The sequence below is a fragment of the Hypanus sabinus genome, chromosome 13, assembly GCF_030144855.1.
Source record: "Hypanus sabinus isolate sHypSab1 chromosome 13, sHypSab1.hap1, whole genome shotgun sequence".
NCBI lineage: Eukaryota > Metazoa > Chordata > Chondrichthyes > Myliobatiformes > Dasyatidae > Hypanus > Hypanus sabinus.
This window is the reverse complement of record NC_082718.1, coordinates 91708022-91728112: the sequence shown is the minus strand read 5'-3', so window position 1 is coordinate 91728112 and position 20091 is coordinate 91708022. Positions and strand designations below refer to the sequence as shown.

General features: G+C 40.2%; 1 protein-coding gene across 1 annotated transcript in view; it reads right to left on the bottom strand.

The window, feature by feature from the left end:
* The window catches only part of mlxip (MLX interacting protein), an 88004-nt gene that overhangs the window by 25563 nt on the left and 42350 nt on the right, over positions 1-20091 (bottom strand). Inside the window, exons 8-9 of the mRNA XM_059988205.1 lie at positions 19213-19322; positions 13534-14179 (exon numbers count right to left, since the gene is read on the bottom strand). Coding sequence (XP_059844188.1) covers positions 13534-14179; positions 19213-19322 — 756 coding nt within the window. The remainder of the gene's footprint in view (positions 1-13533; positions 14180-19212; positions 19323-20091) is intronic.

Sequence of the window (20091 nt, the reverse complement as noted above, 5' to 3'; positions counted from 1 at the left end):
TTCAACACTTTCGGCCCTACTACTTTCTGAAAATTAACACGATTGCTTGTAAATTCAGGCAAGTCTTTTCAAACAAGTTTCTCCTCTTTGCTTTTCTGTCAAATGCTAAAACACTGCTATAGGCCTAAGTCATTTAATAAACATGAAAGAAAATGTAAAAGATCAAAATGTAGTTGGGACCGAAAATTGTACATGAAATGTTACATATATTATATATACACACACACACACACACACACACATGCATATACACACACAATATAGTTCAATGTTTTGTTATGAATACTCAGAAAGAGAACTATTTTCTCAGAAATGTTTTTGATTGTTGCTTTTTCTGGATTTCACTGAACTTTTATAAAATAGAAATAATATTTCCATATCCAGTTACTGCAAAATGTTCCTTCAGATCTATAACTACTGAAGTGACTACTACCAATAAACCTTTAAGAAAAAACATTGGAAAATAAACCATTGTAACTGTTACGTAGAATTTAGATGAAACCTGTAGTTTCTGAACTAACAAGGCTTGACTTAGAACTGAGAGGAAAGACACCAAATTCTAATTCAGGCGGTACATGGTACATATGATAACATATCTTCCTGCCTGCTTCCAATGTCCTTCTAATCAATAAAGATCATTATTTTGAGACAGCCATTAAAGGAGCTTTGGCAGCTGGCAATAGTGCAGCAGAGGTGGATGCGGTCAACATGATCAGATGTCAAACTGATTTCCCGTGCATTTCATCATTGACTTCTAAGAGCTTTTCAGATTAATACCAACTTAGTACTTTATGGAAAGTTGATGAACAGTTTCAAAATGTTGGCAAATCAAAATAATCTTATTGATAGGTTGCAAGAATATAAAGACATTATGCAGAGTGAGCTTGCACAAGAACAAGTCATTCTCAAAGTAAAAGATTTACGTTTCTGAGGAATAGTAAAAGACATACTTTCTTATTCACTTGCCGTTGCAAGAAAAAGTTTGAGAACCCTTTGCAGTTACCTGGTTTTCTGCATTAATTACTCATAAAATGTAGTCTAATCTTCATTTCAGTCACACAATCTGCCTAAACTACTAACACACAGAAACTACAGTAGGTCTTCTCATCAATTCTGAGTACACCATTTAAATAATCACAGTCTAGGTTCTAAAAAGTATGGGAACCTCTGGGATAATGTCTCCTACAAAAGCTATTTGGAGTCGGGTGTTCCAATCAATGAGATGAGATTGCAGGTGTGGGTTGCAGAGGTGACCTGCCCTATAAAAAAAGGCACACAAAGCCAGGTTACTGACAGAGTCTGCTCTTCTTAAGAAAGATCTGTTTATGTGCAGCATGCCTCGATCAAAACATCTCTCAGAGGAACTTAGAAGAATTGTAGAGATGTATGAAGCTGGTGTTACGCCTGCAGCCCCCTCCCTTTTGAGAATTGCAGAGTCGCTATTGATTTGGGTCAGGAGACCCAGGAAATGAAAGAGAGACGTGTGGAATGTCTTGACCCCCCCACCCCCCCGGCGATATAAAAGCTACGGGAAACGGCCATTGTCTCTTGGAGACGGACTTGTGTATTACAATACTGTGCTATGTGGAAGCCCTCAGGCAAAGTGGGCTGGTTGAGGGAGGGATTGCATCACCCCAACCTGATTGACATCTGAGACCCTGTGAGTCAGGATAAAAGAGGGTCTGTGGGAACAGCCCCTCAGACACACCAGAAGAAACGCTAGCGATCCCGTAATAGTGGAAGCTGGTGGGGAGGCCACGTGCGTTCGGTTCCATTTGCCCCGGAACCAGTGCCCTTTACCACGGAAGAACGGCTTTTAGCTAACAATGGGGAATCCAACTCCCAACGACTCTCGGAGGATTGACTTCATAAAAGGACTGGGCAAGTTTTAACCCGTTTTTCTCTCAAACCAAAACGCTACAGCTTGAACGAACTAACAGTGACTTTTATATTTCCATCGGACAATACATTATCCCCTAGACAACGATAGAGCTATTTCTTATTGATTATTATTATACCCGTGTTTTTAGATTTAGTATTGACGATGTATATTATCTGTATGTTTGCATTGACATTATTTTGTGTATTTTTATCAATAAATACTGTTAAAATAGTACCATCAGACTTCATTGGACCTCTCTATCTTTGCTGGTAAGTGACCCAGTTATGGGATACGTAACAACTTGGGATTCTCGTCTTGGGATTTGATACCAAATTGGAGGGCCAATGAATCAGGCTTGTAGGTCCAAAACTTGGATCTGGTTATGCGGGTAGCCAGACGGGAAACCAGCAAAGATGGACGTGGGTGAATTTATAGAAAACCCGACTCTGGAGGCGCTAGGGGCGGCCAACAAATCAGACTTGATAAATTTGGCGAAGGGGTTAAACCTCGCAGAGGTGAGGTTGTCAATGAAAAAGCAGGAGGTGCAAAGGGCAATAACTCAGTATTATATTGGGAAGAATGTGTTTACCGATGAGGTATTGGAAAATATTCCTGAAAAGGTACCAGCTAGTGGGACGGCTCAGTTAGAGTTGGAGAAATTGAGGTTGGAACGTGCAATTAAAGTAATGCAGCTGGAAGCAGCTGAGAAGGAGAATGAAAGAGCCCAGAGAGAGAGCATGCGCTCCAGCTAAAGGAGTTAGAGGTGAAACGGGAGCATTAAAGAGCCAAGAGAGAGAGGGAGCATGCGCTCCAGCTAAAGGAGTTAGAGGTGAAACGGGAGCAGGAAAGAGCTGAGAAACAAAGAGAGCACGAAATTCAGTTAAAACACCTGGAAGCAGCTGAGAAAGAGAAAGAGAGAGAGAGAGCCAAGAAGGAGAGAGAGTATGGGGAGGCAGAGAAACAAAGGAAACATGACTTGGAGATGGAGAAGTTAAGGCAAGGGCGAAGAGATCAAGGGTCAGACCGAGAGGAGCGGTTTAATGTTAGTCAAGAGTTGAGGTTAGTACCTCCGTTTGAGGAGACGGATGTTGATAGTTATTTCTTGCTTTTTGAAAAGGTGGCAGTGAATCAGAAGTGGCCCAGAGATCAGTGGGTGGCGCTGTTACAAAGTGTGTTAAAAGGGAAGGCACAGCAGGCATATACGGCGTTGTCCATGGAGGAGGAAGAGGAGGAGAGTTATGACAAAGTAAAGATGGCCATTCTCCGGTGTTATGAGCTAGTACCTGGAGCATATAGACAAAAGTTCAGAACTTTAAAGAAAGGGTGGAATCAGACATATACCGAGTTTGCCTATGAGAAGGGTGTGCTCTTGGACCGTTGGTGCACAGCAGAGATAGTGGAGGAGGATTATTGGTGTCTCGGATTTAATTCTGATTGAGGAATTTAAAGGTTGTGTTTCGGAGGATATCCGGATGTATTTGAATGAGAAGCCGAATAAGTCCATCTCAGAATTTGCTAGGTTCGCAGATGAATATGCCCTAACCCACAAGACAAGGTTTTCCTCGAATAAAAGTTCCCAGAGAGACCGTGGGAATGATTGAGAAAGCCCGCCGGCTGAGGCAGAGGTCCCGCTGGGAGCTAGTGGTAAGGTTGAAGGGGTAAGGCCAGACGGCCAGAGATTTCCGGGCTTGACCTGTTTTAATTGTGGAAAGGGGGGGCATATTGCATCTAGGTGCTTTGCTCCGAGGAAAGAGACAGGAAAAGGGAAAGCAGCAGTCCCTATCAGATGAGCCGTGGTAATCAGTAAATCGACAAGAGAGCCCCGGGTAGACAGAGTACGAGAAGGGTCTGAGACTTGTATGTCAAACGGAACCGTGTCTGTGAGGGAGGGAGACACACCAGTTCCAGTACGGATCTGGAGAGATACGGGGTGCTGAGCTATCGTTGATCAGCAGTAAGGTACTAGATTTTGGTCGCAAGACGGGAATGGTAGCTGTGAAAGGAATAAGCAAAGGGACAGAAATGGTGCCCTTACATAGGGTCATTATGAATTATGAGCTAGTCTCTGGACCAGTTGAAATAGAGGTGCGATCAGAATTCCCGAGAACTGACACGGACGTCCTTCTTGGTAACGATTTAGCCAGTGGGAAGGTTTGGTCAGCCATGACGCTGACAAGCCGGCCAGTGAGTGTTGTGGCCCCGCCCTTAGGTTCCAAGATCTCTCCCGCATGCGCGATCACTCGCAGCATGTCGAGAAAGGCAGCTGAGAAAGGGAGCAGTTTAAATCCAGCCAGTTTCGATTTGGTCAAGACGCTTTCACCGACCCTGTACCAAGAGGGTTTAGAGGGTGGTAAAACGAAGAGTAGTAAAGTGAAAAAGGGTAAGGGAGCGGAGGTAGACCTACCCTTAGCGAGGAGAAAAGTTCTAGAGGCAGAAGATAAAGATGAGAAACAGGTAAGAGCTGTTAAAAGGTCCAGGGTTGGACATGGATGATCTCTCTGGTTTGGCAGAACTGTTTGAAGAAGTTGAAAATTCTAAAGGTGTTCCTGATAATGAGATGAGGGCAGCCCTAGATGAAAAGGGTGCCTTTACCTCAAAAAAGTCTGCTGGGTTGAGTTTACTCCGGAAGGGAGTTGCCCAGAGAGTAGCTGGGAGGATCAGGGGAATTTAGAATTTGGACCGGGCACGGGTATTGAAAGCCTGAAAGAGGCAAATGTCCCGTTTGAGTGTGTCCAAGATGTGGATGAACGTGGTACTGAACCTAGTAACGGAGCTCAGAAAAAGTCTGAGGTATTTGATTCAGTTGAAAGGGACGGCCGTCCTTGTGGGTCAGATAGACTTGGTTCAGTGAAGGAAGGGTTAACCTTGGTAATAGTGGGAAGTGAGAGTTCCCAGGTGTTTGTGCTCGAAAGTGTGTTAAAAGTTAATACAGAGATCAAAAGTGGGGAGATGAATATTATTATTGAAGGAAACGGGAAATATGTAGTTCCCAAATTGAATGAAGGAAATTTAAAGCCGGCGGATCATCTACAGGTTGAGTTGTAAGATGACGGGGGCCCCCCATGCTATTGTTATTCCCGAGTGTGGTGTGAAAAGGCAGAATTTGAAATGCTGCTTGAACAAAGAGTTCGAACTGAAAACTAATAGCCTGAAGGGAAAGCTAGCAACTTGTGTAAAATTAAAGAATTGGGTGGAAATTCAGAAGATGGTCTAAGTCTGGGACACAGTGTTGATAAAATAAATCCTATGAAAGAAGCAGGCGAAAGCCTATTTCGCCAGGGTAACCAAGCTCCCCACGTGGGGATTAACCGGAAAAGAGGCAAGGGTTAATGGGGACGCCATTTTTAAATAGCAAAGGCCGGTTTTACGGGATTTTGACAAAGCATGTGAATAATAAAGAGAACCCCATGGAAGCCTGCCTGTTAAGTTTGAAAGCAACAGAAAGATTAGTATTTGCATGAACTTTTATAGTATACACGTAAGCTCAGATCACAACTCCTTAGTTTTTGTTTGCTGAAGGAAAGAAATAAAAATAGGTGGTTATTAAATTGAAGTCTGATGCTACAAGACTTTAGTAAGGTACAAGATGTTAAGATATTAAAGGAAGTGACACTGTAATCGTTAACTGTTTAGATGCTGAATTGAATGTATAACTGTATTACTCTGTAGTGAAAGGGAAAGCTTTTGTTTTGGGTTAGATTCTACAATCCTGTAAGACTCTGTACTACTTCGTTTTCACCGCTGGTGAAAACGCGTTGAAGAAAGGGGGTGTTATGCCTGCAGCCCCCTCCCTTTTGAGAATCGCAGGATCTCTATTGATTTGGGTCAGGAGACCCAGGAAATGAGAGAGACACGTGCGGAATGTCTTGACCCCCCCCCCCCCACCCCCCGGCGATATAAAAGCTACGGGAAACGGCCATTGTCTCTTGGAGACGGACTTGTGTATTACAATACTGTGCTAAGTGGAAGCCCTCAGGCAAAGTGGGCTGGTTGAGGGAGGGATTGCATCATCCCAACCTGATTGACATCTAAGACCCTGTGAGTCAGGATAAAAGAGGGTCTGTGGGAACAGCCCCTCAGACACACCAGAAGAAACGCTAGCGATCCCGTAATAGTGGAAGCCGGTGGGGAGGCCACGTGCGTTCGGTTCCATTTGCCCCGGAACCGGTGCCCTTTACCATGGAAGAACGGCTTTTAGCTAACAATGGGGAATCCAACTCCCAACGACTCTCGAAGGATTGACATCATAAAAGGACTGGGCAAGTTTTAACCCGTCTTTCTCTCAAACCAAAACGCTGCAGCTTGAACGAACTAACAGTGACTTTTATATTTCCATCGGACAATACATTATCCCCTAGACAACGATAGAGCTATTTCTTATTGATTATTATTATACCCGCGCTTTTAGATTTAGTATTGACGACGTATATTATCTGTATGTTTGCATTGATATTATTTTGTGTATTTTTATCAATAAATACTGTTAAAATAGTACCATCAGACTTCAACGGACCTCTCTATCTTTGCTGGTAAGTGACCCAGTTACGGGGTATGTAACACTGGAAACAGCTACAAAAGTGTTTCTAAAGACCTGAGTGTTCAGCAGTCCAGAGTAAGAGGAATTGTCTACAAATGGAGGAAATTCAGTACTGCTGCTACTCTCCCTAGGAGTAGGCATCCTGCGAAGGTCACACCAAGAGCACAACGTGCAGTGCTGAAGCAGGTGAAACAGAACCCAAGGGTAACAGCAAAAGAGCTGCAGAAATCTCTTGAACTTTGCAGAAGTCTCTGTACATATGTCCACTGTAAGAAAAACACTGAACAAGCCTGGTGTTCGTGGAAGTACACCACAGAGGAGACACTGCTAGGTCCAGACCTTAATCCAATTGAGATGCTGTTATATGACCTTAAGAGGGCTGTTCATGCAAGGTATCCTAGAAATATTGATGAACTGAAACAGTTTTGTATGGAGAAATGGTCTAAGATTGTTTCTCGCTGTTATGCAAGTCTGATCAGCAGTTGTAGGAAACATTTGATTAAAGGTTCTACTAGTCCTTAACTACAAGGGTACACATACTTTTTCCAGCCTGGAAAATGAATGACTAAACAATGTGCTCAATATAGACAAGAAAAGTACAATTGTTTGCCTATACTTTATGCAGATTATGCTGGTCTATTATTGGGACCAGACCACACTTTACGAGTTATTAATGCAGAAAACCATTGTAATACAAACCATTAGTAATTTCAAATTTTTTAAAATTTAATGCATCTACAATGCAACAAAACAGTAAAGAGGTTTATACAGTGCAAAACAAACATGTCAAATGTACAGTTCATAGCAAGAAAAAGCACCCATAGTAAAATCGTATAAAGTTAGTTACCAGCCCACCCTCCCACTACCCAACTCCAAGCCAACCTTACGATATATAAAAAAGCTAATCAGAACTTTCATCACCACAGAGCTGTATTTATAAATAAAACCTTTTGGAATTTTATGTCCGAATTAAGAAGTGAATAATGAATCTTTTCAAGGTCTAAGCAGGACATGATGACTCTGAGCCATTGAGCATGTCTAAACCTAAAAGGGTAGGTGGTATGGCCTTGCCCAACTTTCGTTTATACTACTGGGCAGCCAACATACGTTGTCTTATCTTTTGGTCTTACTTTTATAATCAGTCGGACTGCCCAATATGGGGGGCAATGGAGTTGAACTGTAACAAGAATCTCTCCATCTCCACACTTCTGGGATCTGAACTTCCTTGCCATCTGCCTAAATCAATTGTTAACCCAGTTATCAGACACACTGAGAATACGGGCTCAGTTCAGAAACGGTTTCTCTCTCTCTAGTCCTATTCTACATATTCATCTTTTTCAGCCTTTTATGCAGGATTTAACATTTCTAGACCAGCACAGAAAGGGCATTAGGTGCTTTAAAGATCTTTTCATAGATAAGCAACTTTTGAACAACTGTAAAGTTTAGCCTATCTAACACTCATTTCTTTAGATATCTCCAAAGTAGACATTTTATCAACCCTTTAATACCAAACTTTGCTGAGGCACCCAATTAAAAAATGTTGTGGATTTGTTTTTTCGTATGAATCCATTGGGTAAAGGTTTAATTTCTACTATTCGAGATATGTTAGCGATGTTGAGGCGAGCCCCCTTTGACAAAATTAAAACTGCCTGGGAGCATGATTTAAATTTTTCTTTGTCTGACGAGGTTTGGGATTCAATTCTCAAGTCAGTTAATTCAACTTCTCTATGTGCTCGCATTGCCTTTTACAGTTCAAGGTTGTACAAAGGGCTCATATGTCTAAAACTAAATTATCACGGTTCTATCCTGATATTGGTCCCTGTTGCATTAAGTGTAAAGGGGGCAAGGCTTCCCTTATTCATATGTACTGGGATAAACCATTTGTAATTAGTTGCAAAGGGTTCACAAACTTTTTCTTGCAACTGTACACACATATCTATTTTAGCTTTAGATTTGGTCCATTTGATGCAAATCAATAGTTTGTTTCAAATTAATTTAAAGATATTGCCATCCAGCTCTCCCTTCCAATCTGTCCTAACTGCATTTCCTAACCTATATTTCCAAGCTCCAGCAACTGTACAGAAGCAGAAGGCAAATTACCAGTCTTGAGAAAATTAATGTCTCATATAAAACAGCTGAGCAAGTTTCCTGGTGAAAATTTTGACATCTTTAAAAAACTGTGTTCAAGGGTCAACACCAAATAAACGTATACCAAAAATCAATTGGTCAGTTAAACTCTTGGCTAAAATATACACTCAGTGGCCATTCTATTAGGTATGCCTGCTCAGTAATGCAAATATCTAATCAGCCAATCATATGGCAGCAGCTCAATGCATAAAAACAAGCAGACATGGTCAGGAGTTTTAGTTGCTGTTCAGACCAAACATCAGAATGGAGAAGGAATGTGTCTGAAATGAATCTGACAGTGCAATGACTGTTGGTGCCAGACAGGGTGGTTTGAGTATCTCAGAAATTACTGATCTCCTGGGATTTTCATACAGAAAATGGAGTGAAAACACAAAACATCCAGTGAGCAGCAGTTCTGTGGGTGAAAACACCTTGTTAATTTGAGTGGTTAGAGGAGAATGGCCAGGCTGGTTCAAGCTGACAGAAAGACAACAGTAACTGAAATAACCATTTGTTATAACAGTGATGCATAGATGGGCATCTCCGAACACACAACACCTCAGACCTTGAAGCAAATGGGCTACAGCAGCAGAAGACCATGAACATACACTTAGTGGCCACTTTACTAGGTATAGGAGGTACCTGGTAAAGTGGCCATTGAGCATAGGCTGACTTTCTATTCTAGAGTAATCAAAGTCATTTATCTAGCATTGACCTGAAAATGAACAGCCATGTGGTATGCTCATTGAGTAATACAGCACTGAGACAGGGCCTTCAGCCAAACTGAACCACAGCTTGTTATATGTTCGCACAAGCTACTCTCAATTGGCCCATAACCCTCCAAGTCCTTATCTTCCATAAACCTACCAATGTGCCTTTTAAATGTTACAACTGTACCCACCTCGACCACCTCCTCTGGCACCTCTCAGGTCTCATTTAAATCTCTCCCCTCTTACCTTGTGTCTGTGCCTTCTAGCTTTGGACTCCCAGCCCTGGGGAAAAGATTATGACTGCCTGCCTTATCCATATATCTGAGGTCACCTTTCATTCTCCTGATTAAAGATCCAGTGTTGCCAAAGTTCAAAGAAAATTTCTTATCAAAGTACATACATGGCACCAGATACAACCCTGAAATTTGTCTTCTTGTGGGCATACTCAGCAAATCTATAGGATAGTAACTATAACAGGATTTATGAAAGATCAACGAGAGTGCAGAAGACAACAAACTGCAAATATAAATAAATAGAAATAAATTCCAAGAATATGTGATAATGAAATAAAGAGTCCTTAAAGTGAGATCACTGGTTATAGGAACATTTCAATGATGGGGCAAGTGAGTGTAATTATCTCCATTTACAAGCACAAAATTGAGCAAACATCAAAGTAATAGGGGGAGAGAGGGAGGGAGAGAGGGGTTAGGGAGACAGAATAAATAAAGAACCTCTCCCTACAACTCAGGTCCTATTGTCAAGGTACTATCTTCATAATCTCTTCAGAACTCTCTCCATATTGGCAATGTCTCTCCTAAAACAGGGTGACCAAAACTTTACTCCAAGAGCATATGCAATTCATATAAAACCATGAGAGACAGGAATAGAATTTGTCCATTCAGCCCATCAAGTCTGTAACTACAACATATTCTATATAATGAGACATCAAATGCTTCTGGGACCATTTTTTTAATAGAAATGAAGGGGGAACCAAAACCAATATTTTAAAATTACTATTATAAATTATAAACTGTCTTGTGCCTAGATAACCTACAGATAACTGACAGCTATGAGATCACTTGTAAATGTCCTTAGAGGAGGAATGAAGGGGGCTGAAGGGAGAGAAATAATGAATGTCAATGACTGGCATCATCATTGTGTTATTTTCATGATGACTCGTTCTGGAAATACAATGTAAAGTTCTCACATACATAGAGAATAGCAAGGGCACTGCAATCAGGACAGTCAGTCAGAAAATGTGTCATGATTTGGGTGTCACTGTAGCATCGTGGTTAGCACAATGCTTTACAGTAGCAACAACCCAGGTCTAATTCCCACCACCGTAACCAGTTTGCACGATTTCCCCATGACCACATGGGTTTCCTGTGGGTGCTCTGGTTTACTCCCACAGTCCAGAGTCATACCAGTTAGCAAGTTTATTGGTCATTGTAAATTCTCCCATGATTGGGGGGGGGGGGTTAAATTGGGGGTTTGCTGGGCGGTGCGGCTCTACCACAAATAAAAATAAACTGGTTAAAATAATAAAGTGGGTGGAATAACAGTTGAAAAAAATTAATATTAAAGCAGTAAGAAAAAAATTGTAGAGAAGTACAGGTGACAGATATCCCAAGAAAGTGTTTTTATTGTCATGGATGTGGTTCAAAAATCCCAATCTTAGCCAAAAAACGTGAACAAAGAATCTAAGTCTGCGGTACACAACATCAAGCAGCGTTTAGTTCAGGTCAGGCAACCCAAAGCGTGGTTATCGTAATAGTCATTGTTGGAGACAGTATTGTTGATGTCCAAGACCAATGGCCTAATTTAGATAAGGTTGGAGAATATTTAGTCCAAAGAAGGTATTGCAGAAGCACTCATAAAGCTATAAACTGTGTGGAAAGATTAAATTTAAAAGAAAATAATTTGAAATTAACTGCAACCTGCAGGACAAGGGACAACAATTTCAAACATGATCGTTTCAAATTTAAGACTGCGGTGAGGAGATATTTCTCCATTGACAGTACACACTCCCAAATGTAGTACCACAGACCAAGACCAGAATGCTTTATACAATTGTGGATACTGTGGTTAAATGGATGTTAGGGACAGAATATATGAATAAATTAAGTTGAGCCACACTGTTCGTATCAACTTTAATACCTTGCAATCACTTAATAAATTATACTTAATAATCAACAGAAAAATGCCAATTTATTGTCTTAAATCATAATATTTAAGCACAGGTAGCAACTGATTAAAATTCGCTAAAACTATTCAATGCTGCAAAACTTTCAAATTTGGAGAGCAAATCTAACAATGAATTATTACTGGTTCAACAGGTTCACAAAAATCGAGAATATTATTCAAACAATCAAGTTCTGCTCAATTTTTATGGACCAATGGTTATATCTCAGCCAAATCTGAATACCATACTAGAATAGATCTCAAGAGCTTATAAAAGAAGCACAGGAGTTTCACTAGAATGCTAGCAAAGTGATTCATTTTCTTCATTTTCTTCCGGGCATACTCAATAGATCCATAATGGAATAACCATGATAGACTCAATGAAAGACTACACCAACGTGGGTGTGCAAAAGACAACAAATTGCAAATACAAAAACAGGAAATAATAATAAGTAAATAAGCAATAAATATCAAGAACATGAAGAGTCCTTGAAAGTGAGCCCATAGGCTGTGGGAATATTTCAAAGATGAGGCAAGTGAAATTGAGTGAAGTTATCCCCTTTGGTTCAAGAGCCAGATGGTGGAGGGGCCATTACAGTAGAGATTTAAGAGTGGTAGAGTCATGCAAAGGACTGTTTGCTTACATCTGAGGTGCTAAGGAATCTGCTTTCTCCAAAGGTAGTGAAACTCTGGAACCTTTTGCCAAATCACTGGAATAATATTTAAGATGCAGATAAGATAAATATTTGAAAGATCTAGGAATTAATGATTATAGAGAACTAGCACAGAAGATTTAGGCCAGCATAGATCAGCCATCAGCATATTGAATGGCACAGCAAGTTTGAAAAGCCAGGTGGCCTACTCCTGCTCTTATTGTTGATGTCCACTTTAACCAAGGGAAGCTTGATGGGAAATGTAAAGATGTTCACCATTTTTTGAAGATTTGGCAGCTTACACAAAGGCAGTTATGTTCGTTGGTAACTTAGGATAGAGATTTAAAGTCACAAGTCAAAAATCAAAGGGAGTGTCAGTACCACACAATACGAGCTAGACTGTGTGGTCTCAATGATTTGCAAAAAAAAAATTAGTAACTAACTTTCAAAAAGGAATGGAATATGCACATGAAAAAGCAAAAATTGCACTAGGAACAGAGCATGGGAATAATCCTTTCAAGGAAATGGAAGAGATAATGATAAGTTAAAGAGTTTCCTTCTATGCTGCACCCATTCTTGGCCTGTTGTTGTTCTCACTCTATGTCAGGGGCTCCCAACCTTTTTTATCCCTACCATTAAACGAGGGGTCCATGGACCCCAGGTTGGGGACCCCTGTTCTACGTGTTCCCATTAGGTCAGATTATTTCAAAAGACAAGGTGAATAACCACAGCTATGCAGACAACATACAACCTTATTTGTCTATTATGTCAGAGGACCCTGAGGCGCTAAACCCTCTGGTCTGGTGTCTTACTAGCATTAAAGAATGGATGAGTTCAAATTTCTTTCAAATAAATAAGGAAATAAAAACCCTGAAATTTTGGTTATTGGTAGCAATTTTAAAAACCTGACTCTTAGAAATAAACTTGATCCTTTGGCCAGAAGTAAAGAATTTCAGCATCATTAAAGACTCTGAGCTAAATTTCAAATAGCATATTAACCAAATTACTAAGACTGTGTTCTTTCATTTAAGGAACAATGTAAGAGTTTAATTTCTCTTAACATCTTGTCATTCATTATGTGCCATGTCGTATGACGTGGGTGACTGTGGTCTTTCCATGACCATGATTGTTCTTGGCAAATTCTTCTACAGAAGTGGTGTGCCATTGCAGTGTCCCTTTACAAGATAGGTGACCCCAGCCATTATCAATATTCTTCAGAGATTGTCTGCCTGGCATCACACAATCAATTATGTTACACCAAGTAACATAAAATCTGTTTAGTTCTTCGACTACTAAAATAAAAATAAACTAAACTTCATTTGGGCACAAGATCTAATAAAATCCAATATTCAATATTCAATCCAATATAAACTCTATTCCGCGTAAAGAACAAACTGTACAGTTACACAGAAAACATCAAATGCGAGATCAAAATGACCTTACCTGGTGCCAACAACTGTGTTAGGAAGGCATTTGGTGAAGCAGCAGGCGCTATTGGAACCAGTTCTGACTTTGCAGGCACAAATTTCTGCAGCTGTTTAGTCCTACTCCCAAGCCCAGCAGGAGGGCCAGCTTTTGGTACAGCAAAAGTTGTATGAGTTTTTGGTGGCTGCATAGCAACATTACAAGGCACTCCTTGCTGCTTAGTGGCAAGATGAAGATTCTGGTTTTGGGTGAACGTCGTAGCAGCAGGTATTTGCGTAAACGTAGAAGAGGCAGTATGAGTAATGGCTGGTGGTGGCGAAGCAGATATTGTAAACTTCTGATTCCCTGGACTTAAGAATGTCTGGGCATTCAGAGACATGCTGGGAGGCACTTCAAACTTGGACGTTTTTTGCTGTTGCATTTGGGGAGTCTGAGATGACGGCACATCGGATGAAAAAAGTGGTAAAAACGTCTCCTGGTTGCTAATTACCGTTGGAGGTTGAAACTCTTCACTGTCAACAAAAGCTGCAAATTTTGAACTACTACTGTCATTGCGGGTATCAATATGGTTCATCACTGAAGGAACCGGAGATGGAATTAAGTCTTCCTCAATATTAACGGATGAGATTGTATCAGATAGATTGCTAGTCGACAGGATGATATCCTTAAAAAAGCAATTAACAATAGGTTACAAATAGTTTGGATACATAGTTTTGTTCAATTGAGCACAATTTCTCCAATAACACAATCCAACTGTCTGTCTCCAAATTAAATAAAGAACTGAGGTCCTAGAAGTATGAGTATAACAATCCAACAAATTGAGAAGACTGTTTAGAGTAGTACTTTGAATGAAGACATCACTTGGTTCAGTTCCTCTACTCAAAAACACAAATTAAGAGCTTTTCCATTTCAAATACAATTCATTACGTACAGGGTTAAGTACAGCTATAAAAGCAGATCAATAGTTTAAGCAGAGAAGTTTGCCTGAAAAGCTTACAAGTAGCCGGCAGTGGTGAAAATAGAATTCAATAACCTAAGGTTCCACTTTCAGCTCAGCCCATCTCCTATGGTTGGTTGAAATGTTCTCTGGTATTATAATGCCTTTTTGAGATCAATAAATTACATATATAACTATATATTCAATGGTTAATTTTAAACTGCATATTTCATTCTGAATGACAGGGTCTCTTCTAAATCCACCTTTCAATATTATTTAAATATTTCATGCAAACGCAACATCATTTTGAATTGAAAGAGAATATTACAACTACACTAAGTACTAAAATGCAACAATCGAGTTCAAAACTTTGCTGATTTAATATTAGCTTTCCAGCTCCATTGTGAATGCCCTTACACTTGAATGTAAAGAAGCAGGTAATGCTCAAATCTGATTAGAAGCTTTACATTGCCAAAATGCACATATGACACCAATTCAGGTTATAGCTATAGAAGGTGAAATTAATGTATCAGAGAATCACTTGACACCCAGCTTGGTTCTGATCATCAAAGGTTTATTATTTTATATCATTATGGAGAAAGCCACTGTACATCCAGGCAATGTCTCCAATGGAAAAATTAATTCATACATTTTCATGTACTTATTTCAGCCCAAAATGGCTTGTTACACATCAATCACAGTATTTAATTTGATTAAATAACATACCCAATTCAGTTAATAACTAGGCAACAGTGGCTGCTTGATCAACTCTGGGCTGTCTCATGATGTTTACTGGACTCTCTATCGACGATCCTTGGGCTTTCACAATGAACTCTAACATTTCCTCACCTCAACTATTTTTATGATTTAACCAACCTGCGTACAATACATTACACAGCCACCCTTCTCTGCTTCCAGTGTGCTGGTCATTCAAATGACTCTGCGAATGTTGGGGGAGGAGGACATCTGTGTTAACACTCACTCCCCAATCCCCCATGCTCTCCTACCAGCTTTGATTTTGAAGTTTGCTTTTGGCGTCTCTCTTGAGGATTATATTCTACTATAGTGATGACGGTTTTACATCTCATTCTCAGAACCAGGGTTATTATCATAAGTAATGCAATTTGTTCAGAAATCTGGTGGCAGAGGGGAAGAAACTGTTCCTAAAACATTGATTAAGTGTCCGCAGGCTTCTGTGGCACTTCCCTGACGGTAGTATTGAGAAGAGGGCATGTCCTGGGTGATGAAGGTCCTTAATGATGATGATGTATTTTTGAGAAATCACCTTTTGAAGATCTCATTTCTTAATTCCACTCCCGCCCCCAGCATTACTCTGCTAAGTAGGTCCTGGCCCTTCACTGTCATGGAGGTGATTGTGGAGTTGATCAATCACTGAACATGACCCTTTGTAACAGGTTATTACAGAGTGAAATAGAAGCTGGAATACAAGATAATACTTTACTGGTACTAAGTTTCTCTTGCTGATGCACAGTACTTTCCTTTATCTGTGTATCCTGACCTCATAGAATGCTAAAGGGCAGGGCTAACTCCAGAACGCAGATAAGTCTGCATTTGTCAGTCATTCCCTGTCCAACCAGGAGAGGGCATACTACAATCTTACCCAGTTAGGGACATCCCAGAGAAGGCCTTACTCCTTTGTGCAGTATGAGTGATATTGGAGGGAAGTGCTGTATTATCATGTACGAAGTTGACATTCTCTTGCTAGTAATGAGGGTTGGCTGTCACATGGCAATCATAAGGACCACCTTTATCCTGATAATGTGGCTGGCCTCACAACAGAGGACTATACGATGTATCCTTGTTAAACCTCTTAGGTACAATTGTCCAGTATTCCCTGCAAGTCTGGCTAACTAAGCCAACTGCAAACTATCAAACCACCAGAGGAATTTTAGATGTTGGACTGCTGTCAATTTGATGTTAAAATAATTCAAAGTTCAAAGTAAATTTATTATCAAAGTACATACAAGACACCATATCGTGCCCTGAAGAAGTATTCAACCCCGAACTCTGTTCACATGAATGAGCGTTACAACCGGGGATTTTGATCAATTTAACTGAGAATTTTTATTTGTGAACCACATGCTCCTTTTTCCACAGTAGAGACTGAAAATTAGGGGAAATTGTAAAGCATAAAAAACTAAAAGTGTTAAAACTGAAATGTCAACAGTTCTAAAGTATTCACCCCCTTTGCTCTGTACTAAGTTGACTCACTTCTCACAGATATTACAGCCAGTAATCATTTTGGATAAGTCTCTATCAACTTTGTACAACATGATAAACAAACTTCCACTTAGTGTTGAGGCCAAAAAGTCCGATTTTAAGTCTCATTTGACCACAAGAACTTCTTCCACATCTTTACATTATCTTATGAGTGACCATTTGCAAAGTATTTATGGTCAAGGATATGCTTTTTTATATTAAGCGATATGTGTGGTGTAAATCTAATATTGTGCACCAGCCAGATATTCCCATCCCTACCATAAAGTATGGTGGAGGTAGCATGACGCTATGGAGATGCTATTCAACAGCAAGTACTAGAAATCTGGACAAGATTGATTGGGGGGGGGGGGGGAGAAGATTAATGCTGCTTAAACATAGGGAGATCCTGGGCAAAAACCTGCTAGCCTCTGTCAGAAAGCTTAAACCAGGGAGGAAGTTTGTCTTTCAGCAGGACAATGATCAAAAACACACTGCCGGAGCAAAACGTGGATAGGCTTCAAAATTGACGTCCGTCAGTGGCCCAAAGTCCTAACCTTAATCCAATGGAACATCTCTGGCAAAACATCAAGACTGCTGTCTACCACTGCTCCCCAACTAACCTGGCACAGCTTGAGCAATTTTGTAAGGAGGAATAGGCAAATCTTGCGCCATTGGGTGTAAAGGTAATAGAGGCTTATCCAGAAAGCCTACTGGTTGCCAAAAAACAAGAGAAATTCTGCAAATGCTGGAAATCCAAGCAAAACACACAAAATGCTGGAGGAACTCAGCAGGCCAGGCAGCATCTATGGAAAGAATACCATTGACGTTTCGGCCCAAGACCCTTCAGCAGGAAGACAACTGGATGTAATAGCTGAAAGAGGAGATTCAAATAAGTACTGAGCTTGAGGGTGGGGGGCGGGGGGAGATGAATACTTTGGAACGACTGACATTACAGTTTTTGAATTTTTAGTTTTCTATGCTTTACAATTTTCCTTGTTTTGGGGGCTCTACTCTAAATAAAAAGGAGCATGTGATTCACAAATAAAAATTGTCAGTTAAATTGATCATAATCCCTGGTTGCAATACTCTTTTATGTGAACAAAGGGCTGGGGGCTGAATAATTTTACATTGTACTATACAATCCTGAGATTAATTTTATTGCAGGCATTCATATTAAATACAAAAAAACACAATAGAATCAATGAAACTGCACACAAAGACAAACAACCAACATGCAAAAGACAAATTATGCAAATACAAAAAATTAATAATAGATAAGTAATAAATATTGAGAACATGAGTCCTTGAAGTGAGTCCACAGGTTGTTGAATCAGTTTAGTGTTGGGGTGAGTAAAGTTACCCACTCTGGCTCAGCAGCAGCCTGATGATCAAGTGGCACTAAAGGTTCCTGAACCTGGTGGTGTGGGTCTTGAGGCTCCTGCACCTCCTTGCTGATGGCAGCAGCGAGAAGAGAGCATGGCCTGGAGGGCGAGGCTCCTTGATGATGGATTCTGCTTTCCTGTGACAGAGCCCCTTGTAGATGTGCTCAATGGTTGGGAGGGCTTTACCTGTGATGGACTGGGATGCACGCTAATAATGGCATAAAGCAGCAAAACCTTCCCCAAAAAGTTAATGACTAGTCTAGAGGTTAATGACCCAGAGACATCCATAAATTTCCTTAAAATTGTTAATATGATTCTCAACTTCACAATGTCATTTCTCTTGACATCTTGCTGCTGCCTTTCTGTAACTTTGTAATGTACCTTCTAAACCTAACACCCAAAAGCAAACAGAATTCTCAGAAAGTTTGCTTTGATACAAAAATGTTGATTAAGAGATTGCTCATTTGGTAATGAATTGCAGCTTTATGAATAAAAGAGAGTGCGGTCCTAATGCAACATATATTACAGCTCACCTGTAACTGATGAGACTCTTGAACATGTTACCTAATATGCCAACACTGCAAGCTATTGGTACTGCTATAAACAAGCACCCAGAGAAGCCTCAATGTTATATCTGCTCAACCCAAACTATGTACTACTTTGCTAGCAAATTTCATCCAGAATGGTAAGATTTACCTGTATGATACCTACATGATAAGTTTTAGTATTTCCTGCCATACCCTCAGCTATTCCAAACGATTACGGTGCAATGGACATCCTGTGACATTGTCTTATTGTAATTTCATCAGTCACAAGAGGATGTAAACTTTGCATATTTTAGTTAACGAATGCAGCCTGGTTGTGAAAACCGTTGACCCACTTGAGTATGAAGAGGTAGTACACCAAGCTGCAACTTTCATCAGTCTGGGCAACATTACAAGTTGGAAATTTATCATCTATAATACAATCCCATTTTGCATTTGAATAGCATAAAACATAATGAAATGCAGCTTAATCGCACTACTGATTTACACACTGTTATATTACTATTGCTATTGTAGCTGTTCTGGTCATCTGAAGGTGTATGCAAAAGAGGACCATGAAAAAGCAAAATAAATTTTATATAAAGCTTCTGCAGGGACTAAACTAAAATCATACCTGTGATGGTGAGCTACTGCCACCTAGGGGAGCAACAGAAGGGGCTGGAGGAACAGGAGATGAGAAGAGGCTGCCAGCCAAAGACGGAAATCGGGTTGTTGGAAACAAATCTAAAATTAAACAGTACATTTTTAATATTGATCATTTCCTACAATGACAGAAACTTGAAAAGACTAGCTTTGAAACTTTTTCCATACAATTTAGGAGCTATGTGTCTATACATAATAGTTGTAAAATGTTTCAACCAGGCCAGGTAAAAAACTGCAACTCTGAAATGTTATGCATAAACTGGAGGCAATGGCCTAGAAACTTTCTCATTAGATTTTTCTGACTCTAAGATTTCAATATCTTGCACCCACAAAGAGCAAAAATATTCTACTGCACATTTAAAAATGTATTTTAAGTGTAACAATGTGCTGTTTTTACTACAGCATTGCACAGGTGTCAGCCCCTAATTATGTATATGCAACATCAGTGCACATGAGCTCAATGTAAGTAGTTTTGCAAGAAAGATATCCCAAATAGACTCTCCAGGGCTGTATTATCAGGAGTAATGCTATATTAATTCAGTCTACCAATGCCTGCATTCAGGGAAGGCTGCAATGGTGGTAAACATGTGCCTGCTCTGCCAGTTTCCCTGAGCTGAAGCAAAAGTAGATTAAGTCATGTTCTTGTTCATTCTGAAGCTTAGTGGACCTCCTGTACAGTAGTAAGTAGTAAATCTGACTGGTTGCAGTGATCCACTTTTAAGAAGTTGATTGTAATGGAGACTATAGTGGGAGTAGTTGGAAAGGATATCACGGGGGGAACATCCAGTAAAGTCCTATGGGTACAACTTAAAGGGGGTGATCACTTGTAAGGGATTACACTTTAGAATCC